Source organism: Panicum virgatum, chromosome 6N (genome assembly GCF_016808335.1).
Source record: "Panicum virgatum strain AP13 chromosome 6N, P.virgatum_v5, whole genome shotgun sequence".
In the NCBI taxonomy this organism is placed as follows: Eukaryota; Viridiplantae; Streptophyta; class Magnoliopsida; order Poales; family Poaceae; genus Panicum; species Panicum virgatum.
The window spans coordinates 45,639,232-45,656,181 of record NC_053150.1 but is presented as its reverse complement, the minus strand read 5'-3'; the positions used below and the strand labels follow the sequence as shown (position 1 = coordinate 45,656,181).

At 47.9% G+C, this 16,950-nt stretch overlaps 2 protein-coding genes, 1 long non-coding RNA gene and 1 pseudogene across 3 annotated transcripts; 2 read left to right on the top strand and 2 right to left on the bottom strand.

Annotated features, from left to right (window-relative positions):
- Positions 1-1,295: 1,295 nt before the first annotated feature.
- Positions 1,296-2,891, bottom strand: LOC120678590. The gene is made up of 2 exons (XM_039959840.1): positions 2,752-2,891; positions 1,296-2,647 (listed from the first exon to the last, which is right to left on the bottom strand). The coding sequence occupies exon 2, from the start codon at positions 2,204-2,206 to the stop codon at positions 1,763-1,765; it is 444 nt and encodes a 147-aa protein (XP_039815774.1). The 5' UTR covers positions 2,207-2,647; positions 2,752-2,891; the 3' UTR covers positions 1,296-1,762.
- Positions 2,892-4,671: 1,780 nt separating this feature from the next.
- Positions 4,672-6,597, top strand: LOC120677250 (annotated as a pseudogene).
- A 1,628-nt stretch (positions 6,598-8,225) lies between these two features.
- On the bottom strand, positions 8,226-9,068 carry LOC120677438. Its single transcript, XM_039958592.1, has 2 exons — positions 8,826-9,068; positions 8,226-8,743 (listed from the first exon to the last, which is right to left on the bottom strand). Exons 1-2 carry the CDS (start codon positions 8,865-8,867, stop codon positions 8,339-8,341), a joined length of 447 nt encoding a protein of 148 aa, XP_039814526.1. The 5' UTR covers positions 8,868-9,068; the 3' UTR covers positions 8,226-8,338.
- A 3,521-nt stretch (positions 9,069-12,589) lies between these two features.
- Positions 12,590-16,648, top strand: LOC120679216. Its single transcript, XR_005677050.1, has 4 exons — positions 12,590-13,252; positions 13,747-13,803; positions 13,917-15,762; positions 15,829-16,648. It is a non-coding gene; the product is annotated as an uncharacterized LOC120679216 (long non-coding RNA).
- Positions 16,649-16,950: the final 302 nt, after the last annotated feature.

Genomic DNA, 16,950 nt, shown 5'->3' with positions numbered 1-16,950 from the left:
AAGATGCACAGTGTTGGAATCGGCCGATGGACCAGAGGAATATGCCGTGAAGATGCTGATTTGTCCGTTCTAGTGTTCGGCCGATGGATAGTTGCCGATGAAGTCAAGGGGAGAGGATCCGAAACCTACGAGAATCTTGATGATTCGGTTGTAATATTTAAAATAGTTTATCTTTTAGATAGTCTTTTCTTTAGAATCAAGTAATATTTGCCGTAATCGACTAGGACTTGATAGCGCTAAGCTATATATATCAGTTGTAAGGGACCGAAAAAACTTGATACACATTCAATACAACAAACTTTACAATTCCTTTGCACTTTTTTCGGCGACTTCGTCTTTTCTTTTCTTTTTTCGACGAGTTCTTTCAAGTTTATCAAGGACGCCTCATATTCGAGCGACTTGGTTTGCTGGTGAGTTTTCATTTTACCGAGTATATTTGAGCTTTAGCTACCGGGCGCATCGCTGTAGCTTCGTTCAAATCTATTCAAAAGTTATCGAGTTTATCTAGGCTTTGACTTCCGGGCGCATCGCTGTCGTCTCGTCTAGATTTATTCACCAATTATCGATATCGGCTAGATTTGTAGGTTTTCCTACGCTTTTTGGCTATTATCACATCTAAAAACATACTAGATCGGCTTTAGATTTTAGAGTAACATTTTTGTTACCTCTAGAGCCGGTTTAGATCTGTTTTTAGCTCACATCATCTGAGTTACACATTTGTAGCTTAGATCTTGTCATACATACACGATCGGCTGTTCAAAGCCGGTTTTGTTGTTAAGTGCATCGGCTGATTCTGCCGATATGTTCTTTTATTACGCGCTTGCATTTATATTTTTTTATCGTCTATAGTATTGGCAAAGCTTGCCGATACGCCCATCTGAGAGATATTCGGAATCCCAGCCGATATGCTCTCGAATTTGACTTTGTTTTCTCCCTTGTCAATTTCAGGTCAAATTGACTGGCACGCTTGGTTGACTTTCCGTGACTCGGCGAACACTTGTCCTCGGATTCCAGTGTGTTGATTTTTGCGTCAACACCTTCACAAAGCCGAGTTGCTTCTGGCAGAATAGGCTGAGCTTGTTTGTTGGAGGCCACCGGAGGAGCAGGTAAGGGATGAGGCCCCTTGGCTGTAGGCCTGATAGAAGAAAAACTCTCCCGACGAGACTCAAAGCCCTTGGCAGCCACTGAGACGTCCTCCTGCAACAACGCAAGCGAAGCAGCAGTATCGAAGGTGGTAGGACGATGCAGAGACACCGCTGATCTAATGTCAGCTCTAAGACCATCCAAGAAACGCATAGCGTAATAGATGGGATCATTGAAATGACCGTAAGCAACTAACTGATCCAACAACTCTGAAAACTAGGACACGTAATCAGCTACTGAACCGGACTGTCGAATGTGGAAAAGCTGACGGATCAACAACTCTTTTTGTTCTCTACCAAACCGATCTAAAAGGAGATGCAAAAATTCAGACCAGGATGCAGATCTGAGTTTCTCCTCAACTGACTGAAACCATCTGGCCGCAGGACCATTCATATGCATGGCTGCCAGAGGAATCCAAATGGAAGACTCTAAGGAACACATCTCGAAGTAACTCTCGCAACGATAGAGCCATAATTTTGGGTTATCGCCATCGAAGGACGGGAAATTCAGTTTCGGCATGCGACCTGTGGAACCGGGGGCGCCCCGCGAACCAGGAAGAGGGGGTGTCTCACGCAAAGGACTCTCACTAGGAGGAACACGGGAACGGGAAGGTGGACGATCACACGTACCCTTGGGCGGGGGGATGAACTAAGGTCGTAACCGATCCAAAGCCATCCTCCCGTGAATTGGTGTCGACGCAGTGCCCGTTGGGCCAATTGGTCGGAGCCGGCGCCGATGTGCGCCCGGCCGGAAGCAGAGGAATGGTGGAGAGAAGCGGCGCCTCCACCTGGTTCTCCAAGGTGGTGCGTTCATAGTACTTGTTGAGCTTCTTCATCTCCAAACGCAGGTCGTCGACGGATCCCTCGATCTCGGGCCGCCACTGCTCGAGCGCGTCCGCCGCGCGCTCGATCCGAGAGACGCGCACGTCCTGAGCGGCATCGGTCTCCAGGAACTTGTGCTCCCACTTCTCGTCGTGCTCGGTGAAGCGCTTCTCCCAGCGAGCGTCCTGATCCTCGAAGTGCTTGGACATGGTGTCCAGCACAAGCTTGATGTCGGGGTTCATGGCTCCAAGGCGGCGCTGAAGGCGAGTGAAATGATCGTGGGTCGAAGAAGAATCCAGATCGGGTAAAGGGGAAGCACCAGGACGTGACTCTGATACCAGGTGTTAGCAAGAGAGAAGAGATTGGGGAAAAGGCTAGCAGAAATGGGATCGGAGGAAGGAGAAGGGGATTGCGGCGGCTGACCCGACGAGGGCAGCTTGCTCTTCGGAATTCAGGTTTGTTCAGCCGGATCGCACGCACACACTGAGCCCAACAGTGACAGCTCCGTCTTCATCAGTAGAGCGCGCGCTAACACGCCGTGAACGCCACGGACTGCCCCGGCCGGAGCGCGAAGCCGCCGCCGCCGAATCTCTCGCTGGCGGGCGTCACGGCCGGCCAGATCGTCGTCTCGCACAGGTTGACGATGGTGAAGACTCGGGCAGAGTCAGCGCGCCGCGGCGCACCTGCCAACACGTCGTATAGATCAGCAACTTGATGTATATTGCTGTAATGGCTATTGCTGCTTCCTAGACGTTTGCTGCTGTTCATGGAGAAGTGAGATCAGTACCTGAGAAGAGGCAGAGGAGAGCCAGAGGCAGCATGAGATGAAGGGCACATCTTGACCTCGAGGGGAAGCTGATCATCTTCATGCTGCCCACGCATGCAATCCTCCTCAAAAACCAAACAAGCTAATAAGACGTCTTCGACGCACTAATCCTTTGGGTTTATAGCAGACTGGGTTTATAGACGATGATGATGATGAATGCTCTACTTAGCAAGGAAATGGGAATACGTGAGAAGGACGGAGGCCGTTGGCTAGAGAGCAAAGCAACACCTTGCTTTCATCGCAGAGCCTCTTCATTCCATCTCCCCCCTGCCATCCTTCCCCAGATTCCTATCACGACTCACGGAGCAGACCGCCGGGCAGCCGGCAACAGAGGGGGCAATGTGTTGTGTTGAGTAGCTGCGCTGAGCCGGCAACAGATTAATGAAGCAAAATATATATATATTACAGCCTTCTTGCACTTGCACATCCGTGGTTGCTCGGCACCGGCTCCACAGTCTCGACGTAGGCGAAAGTCTTGAGGTCGCCATCGCTTTCCTCCTCCCTCATCACGACCTCCCGCTCCTTCACCGCCCGCAGCTGCCCGCCGCCGCCCGTCAAGCTACCCACCTTGTGCCAGTGCAACCGTCTCCTCCCCCACCCACGGTAGGCGCTCCAGTCGCGCATCGGATCCCGTGATGCGCGCAAGATGCAACCGCCATGCGTCAACTGCGGCGCCGCGATACAGCAACCGAACGTCGCCGCCGCCGCCACCTCCACCGCAATGTCGTGCCTCCGGCTCCACTGCGGCAGCGCGCCTCCGCCATCCAGCACCCACACCTCCACCCTCGCCGTCTCCGCCGCCACCACCACGCCCAGCCTCCCGTGGACGTTCGTCAGCTTCCACCCGGCGTCCGCCGGGATCGGGCCGGGGCGCCAAGCGGCCGGCGGCGCGGCAAAGGACGCGACGCGCTCGTCCTCGAGGTCCAGCGCCATCACGCGGAGGGAGAACGCATCGAGCCAGTACGTCCGCCCGTCGACGGAGATGGGCTCGCACGCGAGGTTGTAGGTCGCGCCCGGCCGGGTGGCCACCGGCACCTCGCGCCACGCCGTGTCGTCGCCCAGGGTGAACACCTGCAGCGCGTCGACCGCCTGGCGCCGCCCGCACGGGATGTGCACGACCTTGTAGCGCCCCGTGGTCGGGTGGTACCCGAAGCTGTACTTCCCCGGCGACCTCATCTGCTCCCACTCCCACGACCTCGGCGCCGGTGGGAGCGCCAGCGTCTCGCCGGTGATCGGGTTGGTCACCGTGATGGCGGAGAAGAAGCTACCACCATTGCCCGACGCCATGACGATCTCGTGCAGGCAGAGCAAGCCGTTGCGCGTGCCTACCAGGTCAATTTTGCTGCGTCCGTGGGAGCAGGGGTACATCCACGCGTGCCGGCGGCGGAGCCCGTCTTTGTTGTCGAAGACGAGGGCACGGGAGCAGCTTCCCTGCTGCGTGATGAAGGCGAGGACGTTGGTGCCGACCTGCCGCTCCGGCGTGCGCTCGTTGATCATGTCGCGCCACTGCTTGCAGACCAGGCGGAACCTCCGCCGCGAGCTCGTCGGTAGGAGAACCAAGATTTGCACGAGGACGTCGTCGGGTAGGCGGCGGAAACCCTCGTCCGCCATTGTGGCACCGCCTGTCGCGGGTCGATCGATCTTTGGGATTCAACGAATCGCTTCAGTTAATATAATACGGGAGATCGATCAAATCTACGCGGTGGAACCTTGTTGGACTATTACTTCAATATAATACGAGAGATCGATCAATGTGTATCTCTTCTCTATCTCTATCTCAATCTCTTCTCTACTACTATAAAAAAAACACTAAGTAAGACTTTTTTTGATTCGTCATTACACTTTCAATTTCAATGAACCGCAATGCACTTTCGATGTCGCGCGTTTCCTTTCCACCACGCGCGTCCGTCGGCCCCCCTCCCCCCCTCCCCCCACCCTCCCTCGACGGTTCCTCCGCTGATCCGATTCTGATCCGACTCCTCGCCACCGCTCCTAGCCTCCCCACCGCCGGCCTGCTCCTCACGCCGACCCTGCTGTCCCGGGCCGCAGCATCCTCTCCGTCGCGTCGCGCCGCCCCACCCGCTCGCTGCTGTCGTCGCCCTTCCATATCCGACCCGAGCACCTCTCTCCGCCGGCTCGCGCTCCTCCTCCGCCCCCCACGCGCGCCGTCGCCTCCAGGCCCTCCGCCCGTGCTCACCGCCGTCGTCGCCTCCTCTCTCCCACCCCCACCGACCAGTGCACAACACACTTGCCTTTGGATCGGCGGTGGCAATGGTGGGCAGGGTCTCCTGTAGGTCCAGAGGTGCCAGGTGAGGTCGTAGTTAGATGCTGCGAAATACACCAGGCAACCTCTCTGCTCACTAGATGTTTGATGGAATGCCTCATTGGGCTGTCAAGTAGGACGTTGCTGCAATTTGTTTGATTCAGTTCCAGGAGCAAACTGCAGTTCTTGTCAATTTTGCTTGCAGGTGATTGGTGGAACAATGGAGGTGTGGACGTGTGGTAGCTCTTGTGGAAGGGTTTATGGGATTTTTTCTGTTTTCCCAAGTGTCATCGGTGTTATCTACCTTGTACATAAGTTTCTTAGATTATATGTTTTATTGCCTAGCATGAGCTGCCTCTCGCCCTCTCCTATTGTATTGTAGTTCGAAGTCTGGTACCTTGCTATGACTAAAACTTTACAGTTCCTTGATAAAGTTTTGTTTGATCTTGATCAGAAAACAACTGCTGAAGAGCTGCTTGGCAAAGAACTGCCTCTCATGTTTGCAGAGGTTGATGAGGAACAGGACATGCTTGTCCTCAGCAACCGCAAGGCAATGGTTGACAGTCAAGCTCAGCTTGGTGGTTCAGTTGTCTTGGGAACTGTTGAGAGCCTAAAACCTTATGGTGCCTTCATAGAGCGGAATCAGTGGTCTTCTCCATGTCAGTCAGATTAGTGATGACCATGTTGCAGATATATCAACAGTTCTGCAACCAGTAGACACCCTCAAGGTATAGCTGTCGTGGTACATGGGAATTATTTTATACCTCTACTTCATAGAGCTAAGTTCAGTCAGTTCTGTTGTAGGTGATGATACTGAGCCTTTCTACAAAAAAGCTTGAGCCAACACCTGGCGACATGATCCGCAATCCTAAGCTTGTTTTTGAGAAGGTACATGTAAAATAAACAACATGTGCACATTTGTTGTGTATGCTTTATCTAACAAACTGACATGGTTTCTTTGGCTCACATCAGGCTGACGGGATGGCTCAGATATTCAGGCAGAGAATATCTCAAGCAGAGGCAATGGCTCGTGCTGACATGTTGAGATTCCAGCCAGAGGTATTGCTAGCACCCCCTTGTTATTATTTTACCATGTCAAAGCGAATTTAATCTAATTTCAACTGTATGAGTAAATCACTATGGATGTGCCTGTTCTAATTAAATCATAATCCTGCATTACCTCTTTAGAGTGGATTGACACTCAGTTTAGAGGGAATCCTAGGATCATTGTCATCGGATTCACCTTCAGAGTATTCAGGAGAAGAACCCATGGATGAATAGTAGCGGTAGACAGAAGGCATCAGGTTTGGAAGATGTGAACGCTGTTTATCACATTTATTTTTCTGATATAGGTGTATTTCTGCATCAGTATGATAGGGTGATATCTGATATAGAGTTCTCATATGGCCCTAACATTGTACAGCTAGATATGCTAATATTGCCTGTGACCTAGGCAGTTGACTGATTTTCCGTATTCATTTGCTCCAACCTTGATCTACATGAATATAAATTCAAGTTCTGGAGTGTTGAGTTTAATTTGTACGGAACACATAATTTTGTTTGGAAATAACTCCAGATTATCCCTACTGATATAGAAGTATTTATGCATCTATTTGATATGGTAATATCTGTATATAGTTCTCAGTTGGCCCTATTGTAGTAATGCTTGATCTGATAAACCATCAACCATGACGCATAGCGCAAAGCAATGATGTATTGCGTATATTTTTTTGACTCATGTTTAGTTTTTATTTTATGATTTTTGTAATCAAGTATTATGTGTCTTGCGCTATAATCTTTTCGCTTCCCGTAGCAACGCACGGGCATGTAGCTAGTTATATTATCAAGACTACAAGGTACTTTTGATTCAAGAATTCTTTTGAAAAGATTAGAGGGGCCCAAAATTATCGTCAAAGTAGACTCTAACTACTGTTCTTAATTAGAGCAACTTGAACAGACTCTTCTTATTATTAAGAATAGAAATTTTGATGAAAAATATCTTCAAACAACTTCTCTAAGTGGTTATCCAAATATAACCATCTTTTATTTCACATTTCTCGCTAGCCAAAAATAGATAACAAAAATTTCTTTCTGGAATGTACACAAGATATATAAAAATTGTTGGAGAGTGAAAACATATAAAAATCGATTTTTATGCAGAAGACTCTCCAAATAATAATTTAGAGAGTTAGAAAAATTATTGGAGATGCTCTTATTAGCTAGTGTTTTTTTTTTCTTTTTGGTAAATCCTTCTCACGAGGGAGTGCTCCTATGATGGACGAGCTACGTCAAAGGGTCGATAGGCATTCCAATCTTCATCTCTGCTCGGTATCGGGGATATGCATGATCGATCGATGGGAATCAATCACGACATATGTGGCCTGCATTTTGATAGATGCATTGCACAATAGATCGACTTGAACACGTGGATCCCTACAGATTAACGGATAACTATACATATCCGATATTTACACCAATGACATAATGGGCTTATCTCTATCTTTATCTCTACTGTTTTCTTGGTCTGTCAATCAAAATTCTAATCAGAGTTCGGACAAATCAATCGAATTCTAATCGAAAGTTGAACAAATTAATTAGATTATTAGAATCTCAACATGAAAATGGACAATCAATATCTTGCACGATCATGGCACGGCTGTATATAAAGTAAATAAACACAAAGTTAATGGTACTACCATGGTTTTAAATAGCTGGCTATAGTCTTCGCTATAGCCAGCTATAGCTTCTGGGACAAGAAAATGCTAGGAGAAGGTCCTTTTAGCGCTAAGCTGGAAAATCCGCTATTAGCTGGATTTAGCCCGCTAAATCCGCTAAATTGGGGGTGGTTTAGCCCGTTAAATCCGCTAAATACCGAAATGCATTTGATAGTCTAATGTTAGTTTCAAGTTTTATTTTCAATTTATGTGTGAACTATATTCTTGTTAATCTGTTGGACTTTATGCTAGACTAATGGTCACTGCACCGTCTAAACTGTTTGACATCCTCGTGATCTTGGTATTAAGAGGAATCCTTTTGTATTTGTTAGACTATCATGTACTAAGCATCTGAATTATGTAAGTTTGAACTATGTGTTTATCTGTTTGATGATTTAATCTTTAATGTGATCTACAAACCGCTAAATGTCTATAGCCCCCCGCTATAGCTCGCTATAGCCTTTCTTAGCCTTTGAAAAATCAAAGTCTAAAGGGCTTAGCCCGCTATTTAAAACATTGGGTACTACGCATGTCTGTTACATTACCTGTAGCAACACAATATGCTAGTATACTATGCAATCATGCGTCGCTCCAACCTCCACCGTGGTTCCATATCATCAACATCAAACATCCTAATCCACCTCCACTCCTCATCGTCGCCAATGTCGCCGCCGTCGCATCCATATAATGCCAAATGCTCCGTGGTTTCGACGTAGGCGAACGTCCGGAGGCTGTGACAGTCGGCGTACAGGCCAATCGACGGCGGCGTGCGCTCCGACCTCGCCTCGCTCAGGCGGTGCGCGTGCAAGCTCACCCACCTGCCGCACCCCGTCGTCACCCGGGTGGTGAGGACGTGCTCGCCGTGGATGACGACGACGTGCGGCCAGACGATCTCTTGAAGTGGCTCTTCGATCTTGTACCGGAGAGCCCACTTCCACTTCTTGTTTCTTCGTCGTCCGTTCTTCAGCATCCACACCTGCACGCATAGTGACATAGGTGAAATTTGCTAAGAAAAAGCATAGGCGAAAATCACTCGATCAAAGACAATGTTCGTCTACCTCGGTCTTGCTCCGCCGCTTCCGCTTTCTGGTCCGCTTCATCTCGTGGGAGCGGACAAAGCCCAGCCTCCCTCGCCCGTCCGTCGTCAGATGAAAAGAGAGCTCCAGCCCAGCCTTCCGCGCACCACCGGCAGCTGCGCGACGACCGCGACGCGCTCGTTCTGGAGGTCGAACGCCATGACCGAGCGGGCGTCCGAGGCGACCCAGTACGTGGCGCCGTCGAAGCTGACGAGGCCGATGCTGAGGCGGCAGCTTGTTACCGGAATCCGAAATTTCGGTATTTTTCGATATATTTCGTTTCAAAATTCAAAATTAACAAATTTTGTCCAAAATCCACCGAAATCCACCGAAATTTACCGAAATTTCGTTCCGAAATTTCGTTTCTGCTAAACACCGGGATTTCATCGGAAAACGAAATGGTTAACCCTGGTCCCGACGGGGACAGGCACCTGCCGCCACGACCCGTCCCCTAGCGTGAGCACACTCACCGCGTCGAACAGCCCGCCGTCGCCGTCGCCGTGGCACGGGACGTGCACGATCTTGTACAGCCCCGTCGCCGGGTGGTACGCGAAGCTGTACGCTGCCGCCGGCTCCAACGCTACGGGCGTCTTCGGCGGCGGCGGTACGGCGATCTTCTCGCCGGTGACCGGGTTGACCACGACCACGTCGCCGTGGCGCCGGTACAGGCAGAGCCGGCCGTTGCACGTGCCGATCATGCTCATGCCCGAGCAGGGTTAACCATTTCGTTTTCCGATGAAATCCCGGTGTTTAGCGGAAACGAAATTTCGTTCCGAAATTTCGGTGGATTTCGGACGAAATTTGTTGAATTTTGAATTTTGAAACGAAATATATCGAAAAATACCGAAATTTCGGATCCTGGTAACTAGCGGAAACGAAAAAAAAAACCGAAATTTCGCCGAAAAGTTAAACCCTGCGCCCGAGCCCGCGGCGCCGCCTCGCAGCTTCAGCTCCCTACCGCCGGTCCGTCGTCCTTCCTTTAATTAGGTCGTCGAGGACGTATGCGCGGGGGCGGCCGAACCCGGTGACGAAGGCGAGGAGCTTGGCGTGGGCCTGGCACCAGGGTTTAACTTTTCGGCGAAATTTCGCCGAAATTTCGGTTTTTTTCGTTTCCGCTAGTTACCGGGATCCGAAATTTCGGTATTTTTCGATATATTTCGTTTCAAAATTCAAAATTCAACAAATTTCGTCCAAAATCCACCGAAATTTACCGAAATTTTGTTCCCGCTAAACACCGGGATTTCATCGGAAAACGAAATGGTTAACCCTGGTCCCGGCGTGTGGTCGACGATGACGCTGCGCCAGTGCCGGCAGACGAGGCGGATCCGCCGCCGGGGGCTAGGCGGCAGGCGCTGCAGGATCTCCACGAAGACGTCTGCGGGGATGCCGTCCCATCGGTCGCCCATTGCTGCGGCGGATTCGTCGGTGTCGCCCGTGCAGATTGATTGGATCCCGATCGGATTGTTACTTCTAGGCATTGCATCTTTCGTGCCTGTCGTCGCTGAGTACAACTCGGCCGCTGTTATTTTCCAAAAAAAAAAAGTTGTTGGAATTGATTTCACTGTTTTACCTCCAAATCACTGTTATTTTTCCTAAATGAATGGTTGAGATCTAAATAATTTTGCCTCTAATGGTTTTACTCGTGATCAGTGAGCAACAATCGACTTTACCAGTATTCGGCTCCCCTAGTCGATCTAGTCGATCCAGAGGATTTAAAAGTTACTAACAAATATCAGCAAAAACATGGAATATGCACGAATATCTCTGGATGATAATGGGCCGGTCCAGACCTTACCTTGAACCTGGCCTCCATGATCTCAAGGCCAACTTGTGAGGTCATGAGTGGATCCAAATCAAGGTTTTGTCTATGGCCTTGATGGCCCAATGAGCATCACGGATTGCCCCAATCAAATTTATGCATATACAATAATTTCAGACATCATTATGCAATAGATATCTCCACAGTTGGCAAACGTTATTACAGTTATAAATCTCCAAAGTTAAAAGGTCATTACAACAACAACAAAGATCAATTCTTTTTTCCTCTGTAGACTTTGCTGCTATATAACCGTACTGGATGTTACTACATCGTTGTTGATATGTTATTACAGTTAAAAGAAAGAAATATCAAGAAGCTTTTTCTGTTGGATTAAAACAAATCACAACAGATATGAGAGGAATAAACAAGAAATCCTAGCTACAGAAAAAGAACAATCAGGCGTTGGTTTGATAAGGCCAGCACGGGCTCTTGAGATTCAGGCTTGGAACGGCAGACGAGCTCTCGTGTTCAAGTAAGCATGGAGATCTAACGAAGAGACATCGCGTGGGAAAGAAAGGAAAGACGAGAAATTTATCGGAGGGGAGATCCGCCGAAGGGGAGGGCGAGCTGCCGAGTCGCCGATGCCGAGGGGAGGACGGCGCGCTTCGCTGCAGCCTGCTCACTCGCCTCTGTGCCAAAGCGGAGGAGCCTGACGGCGCACTCGTGGATGGGGTCGCGTGGGAAAGTGTCACGCCACGGGTCAACAGGTTTCGATTTTAAATGGACCGTTTCTGATTTGAGGCTGACCTAGTGGCTCATTGGTCTTGCTATTGTGGGTCGGGTCAGCGACCCAATGGGTCAACCCAACCCATTCTCGTATTGACAAATATCAGGCAGAATCGACTTCCAAATTTCCTAATAATAACCCTATAACAAGATGCTTAATGATTTGGGCATGGAATCAAGAACAGACCGAGTAGGATAACTCACGGCGAGCATCCTCCTGAGTCCTGACCGCTCGTAGCTCCTGCCACTGCCAGGATAGGATGGTTGCTGCCCTGAACACGCGCACCGGCCGGGGGAAAGACAGGGCCCTGCGGTGCGGTGCGGCGCGGCGTGGTGGCGCCGGTCGCCGCGCGGAGCCCGGCCAGGGACGGCGGTCGGCGTGTGCGACGGTGGCTACAGGCTACAGCCTCCGGACCTTCTGGTACGTGGAGACCACGGAGCCTTTTCTCGTGTACGGTTGCCAAGACGTCGACGGCGCGTTTGATTCCTAGTCCAGTTCTCTATCTTGCTTCTTGCGAAGTAGGAGTACCACATGTTGTGGAGTGACGGAGCTCCTAAGCCACGGTTTTTTTGTTTTTGTTCTTGAGAATGGCTCGCACCAAGATTAAAAAAAACTAGGCCATGCATCGCACTCCCCGAAGACAGAAATAAACAAAAGAAGGAAAGAGACTAGTTATTTTTTAAAAAAATGCAGAAAAGAGAAAACACTGTTGAGCCCTAAACTATCTGCGGCAAGTGATACTCTAGTAGAATCAGGGTAGCCCGGGGTAGATACCTCCAATCCAATAAGACCAAAAACAAGTCACACAGCAAGAGGACAACGTTTTGAGTCTTCACAAGCGTTTTCCTTTTGCCGAGTCCGATTTTTTTTTTACAGATTTACTTGACGTAAGTCGACTTACATATTTGCTATCCGTCAGTCGATGTGTCTAACCTTTGGATCATCTTTTGATGCTGTGACTGTTTGTAGTTTAGTCCATCAAAACGGGCTCGCCTTTTCTCATTGAGTGCCCGGTTTTCTTGTTATCGGGTTTGTTTCCGTCATTCCGGGTTTGTTGGTGCCTGGTGAGGATGTCATGTACTGGGCCTGATGGCTGGTAAGACTTTGCGTACAGGTGGGCTGGACGGCTAAACTGTTGGTCCATGTGAGTACCGGAACCTGATGTCCAAACTACACAAGAGGGCAGCAAGCATAGTTTTAAATAGCGAGTCAAGCGGTTTAGCGACTAGACTTAGAAAACAGCCAATAACGAGCTAAATGAAGTTATGGCAGGCTATAGCAGCTAAATTATACATAAATTCAAATAGTGATACCATGCCTCAAATAGCTATAGCGGGCTATAGCGGAAAATTTAAAACCTTGGCAGCAAGACATTGGAAGGCATCGATGAACAAAATAGACGGATTGGCTTTCTTCTTCCTCGACTCCTCCTTCCTCTGCTCCCCTTAGAACCTTCTAGATTCTTTCATCCTCCTGGCTCTAGTGCTTCTTCTAGAATCTTCTAGACCCCTGTATCTCTTTCCCTTCCTTGATTGTACCCTAGAATTGAGTGAATCGAGCTCGTATTATTGAGTGATCTGTATCTGGACAGAGGAGGAGCCGCAAAGCGTAGCAAGGTGGAGCACAGCGGCCATGTGGCTTGGTTCGGCATCGCCGGCGTCGACGCGCAGCAAGCGGAGCGCGGGGGCTGCATGGTAGGGGATGGAGATCGGTGATGACTGCACGGGAACCTCAGCCTTGCTGTGTTTTCCCCTCTTCCCCTTCCTGATTCAGTGGAGAAGTGAAACGGACGAGGCGGAGAGAGCATGTAAGCGGCGAATCGACAGCCTCGTCGGAAGACAATGGGTGTTCTTCGACATTCAGGTAGTCTGCTGTTGTATAACTGGATTCAGCTAGGGTTTGTCCTGGGTCTGATTTTGCTAGATCTGTGTTCGATTATGTGGGGTTTTGATTTGCTTTATGTCATATTCAGATTCGATTTGTAGTCTAGTTAGATTCAGTTTGGGGGTTCATTAGTCTACTAGGGTCTTGTCTGTGCTAAATTACAGATACCATTTCCCAATTTTTTTGTGTTGTCCTATTTTTAGCTTAATTGGGGATCTGTTTGTCTGCTGGCATTCAATTTTGAACTCAGTTAGTGTTGGATTTCAGGGTTGATTACATTTTGGTTGATTACATTTTTGGTTGCTTACATTTTTGGTCTTCTTGCTATTCATTATAATAGAATATGCATACAAGATCTGTACACTCATTTAACGTTTCAATATTTTCAGAGTCACCTTTTCTCTATCAATGTCTTGCAAATATGTTTCTTTCTGGTACCTGCGCACACACTCAACACCATGCATGGTCTGCAGGTTTGCAGTTTTCTCGCGTCTGACAATCCCGATTATATGTGAAGAGGCCAATGACAGGTATAATTGCTACTTATGGTCTGTTCCATTTCCATCTGCGACAAAAGAGAATTTTGTAATGTGTTATTTTGACACAGTATATTTATTGTTTCAATATTTCAAACTATTTGTAGGTAAGTGGAACAACTAGTTGCAAGTGCAGAAAGGCTGCAGTTGCAGAAGTTATTAAAAGAGGGGTAAGCGTTTTCTATCTCTTTGTACATATAAATGATATATTTTTTATTTTACATAATGAGTTTGTAGCAGTCACAAGATCCAGTTGTTTGTGAATTTTGTGGTTCACTTTGTAAAGTTTATTTGTACGTGGAGTATTTCTATTATGCAAATGCACTTAAAATGTTCTATCCTGCCCAATGTCTTCACAACTCTATTTTATTTTTAAAGTAAAGAGCTGAAATTTTAGTGTTTATGTGGGTGTCCTTGTGTGTCCCTCGTGTGGGTGGTGGGGAGAGGGGGGGTGCTTATGTTTTATTTCTTAGAAGCATTATTGTTAATTTTCTTTAGCTCATGATTCAATTTGGTGGAATTTACAGTTAGTGTACATGATTATTACAATGCTTCATGTTCTGTAATTTTAGTATACATGCACTATAATTTATTATTTTTTGCATAATTGACCTACATTATCATTTCAATTGATACATTTTATTTGTTTCCCTTACTCAGTATCTTCTAAAATCGATACCTTTTATTTTGATTCTATTTTTTGTTGATGTTTGTTTGTGTTTTTTAAGTTTAGTAGGTACTTGATAACTCACCATGTGATCTACTGTACTGTACTTGGACTATTGTCCTCTCCTATTTGAGAAAAAGAAAACCTGTCAGTGAAACTTTTTGTAAAAAAACTATTTGAGAAATGGGAAAACTATTTGAGAAATGTGTAAAAGTATAATTATTTTCATCTATAACTAATTGCAATAATGAGTCTAACCCAAAAAAAAATGTAATATGACATGCATGCTCCATCTCTTGCTCCTTACTAAATGCCTGATCATTAGACATGGTTTGAGTCTGTTCAGACAATGGCATTGGTATTTCCTAGTTCTTAGCTGCAGTGATGACATAGTGTGTGTTCCTATAGTTTATATTGACCACTAAGCAGAGGCCTGTGAATTCGTTTGTATGAGTGCTAAATATTCCTAACTATGTCTAGCCTCTTAAACAAATTTGCTAGTAAATTGCACACTAATTATACTCTGATGGAGTCATATGATTTGTTCGTTATTTACTGTAAATATGCAAAAAAAAAATTGGCAGCTGAATTATTCAAACATGAAGAGCATGTATAATTGCCAACTTTAATTTGCATATTCCATTCAATTATTTCTAATTCTTTACCTATCTATTTTTTATTTTTTCTACAAATAAATTGAACAAGTGATTATCCTCAGGATTAGCAGACAATGGACATGACTTGTTGTTTTATTGATGCACATATGTGTTTTTGCTGCCGTTTCAACCATTTTCTTTCATGTCTGTGCCCTATCTTGTAATTTGTGCCCTATGTTCAAGAGTTGAAAGTGTCCTAGTTGAAAGTGTCTTAGACATGCTGAACAGAAGTCGACTTGGGCTTGTTTTCTTATTCAGAATTACTATGTGTGAATTGTTGCGTAAAGACACTCTTCTGTATCGGCTTGTTGGTTTTCAATTTTTTGAAACATTAATAGGCGGCTGTGGTTGCTAGGGCTGTTGTTGCCTAATGAATATAGACTGATGTTACTGTTAACTAGTCACAGGCAAAAGTAGCCCAACAGGCCGAACGGCTGCAAAAGTGTCATAGTCAACAGCAGCCCAACAGGCCTAATGGGTGCAACAAACAGTCAGCGGACCCGTCAAGTGGGAAGCGGGCACGCGCTACAGACATCGGGACCTATAAGCGGAGGAAAGCTAGCTAGTTATTTTTGATTTGGATCGCTGTATCTCTCTCAGCCTAGACGGGTGACTTACAGATATGTAAATGTAAGTCATCTTACGAGGAGACAGGTCATTTTTTTAATCAAAATTCTTATCGGTTTTTCATTTCAGAAATAAAGATGCCGAGGGTGCACTAGACAAAAATCCCCGCGGCCAGAGGTGAGGCGGAGCTCCCCAATCTCGACACCAACTGGCAGCGGCAGGGAGCATCCACCCACCCACCTGAGCGGATCAGCTAGGCATCCACGCTTTGGCGTGCTCGCAGCGGCGGCGCACGGCGACACCACCGGTGCGGGGACGCGGGGGTGCGCCGTGTCAGCGCGCGTGAGGCGCGGCTCCAGGTCGCCCCGCTCCGCGCCGCACACGTAGCGCGCCACGCGGTCGCCGGCGGCGGCGCGCTGGGGGCGGGGGCTCTCCCGATTGGCGCTTGCCCACGTGAGCCCACGCCCCCAAGGCCTCGCGAGGGGTCCGCCGCGCCGCGGGCTCCATCTGAGGGAGAGAGGCTGCGGGTGCGACGGCGGCAAGGCTCGAGCGAGCCAGGAGGCCTCGGCCAGCGCCACCCACCACCACCAGCCCCGATCGCCCGTCGGCGTCACGCCCGCCCGCCCCCCACGCCGGCTCCACGTGAACGGCCCGGCGCGCCCTCGCGCGATGGCTGGAGGGAGCTGGGCGGATGGTTTGGCTCGAGGCGCTCGAGCCAAACCGCTTGGGAGCTCTGGCAGACTGGGACCGCCCTGGCTGCTTCCGCGTCCCTGGCTGGATCCCCCCGGCAACTCGCGGGACAATTAGGCCATGTTTAGTTCTAAAATTTTTTCAAGTTTTTTGTCATATTAGATTTTTTGACACATGCATGTTGTATTAAATATAATTTTAAAAAATAACTAATTGCATAATTTAGTTGTAAATGATGAAATGAATTTTTTGAGTCTAATTAGTTTATAATTAAATACTAATTATAAAATAAAAAACGAAAATACCATAATAATCAATTCAAAAATTTTCATCAACTAAACACAACCGCTTTCAAAGGCGGCTCAGGGAGGATCTACGATGTTTGGTGTGGCTTCATTGGTATCCGCACGTTCTGAGCACGGCGTGTGTCAGTGTGTGTACAGTGTTTTCTGGGACTCCGTGCGTTAGACTTGTTTTGATGGGTAAAAGAGAAGCTTGTTTTGATGGGTAAAAGAGAAGCCGTAAAGTACTGTAATAATTTTATTTGTATTTGATAATTAT

What these genes read in the sequence shown, in the direction of transcription:
- LOC120678590 (XM_039959840.1), bottom strand. Translation starts at nt 2,206, where the DNA reads ATGAACCCCGACATCAAGCTTGTGCTGGACACCATGTCCAAGCACTTC.
- LOC120677438 (XM_039958592.1), bottom strand. Translation starts at nt 8,867, where the DNA reads ATGAAGCGGACCAGAAAGCGGAAGCGGCGGAGCAAGACCGAG. An exon ending in AGCGGCGGAGCAAGACCGAG is followed by an intron (nt 8,744 to 8,825) that starts GTAGACGAACAT and finishes CTATGCGTGCAG; the next exon opens with GTGTGGATGCTGAAGAACGG.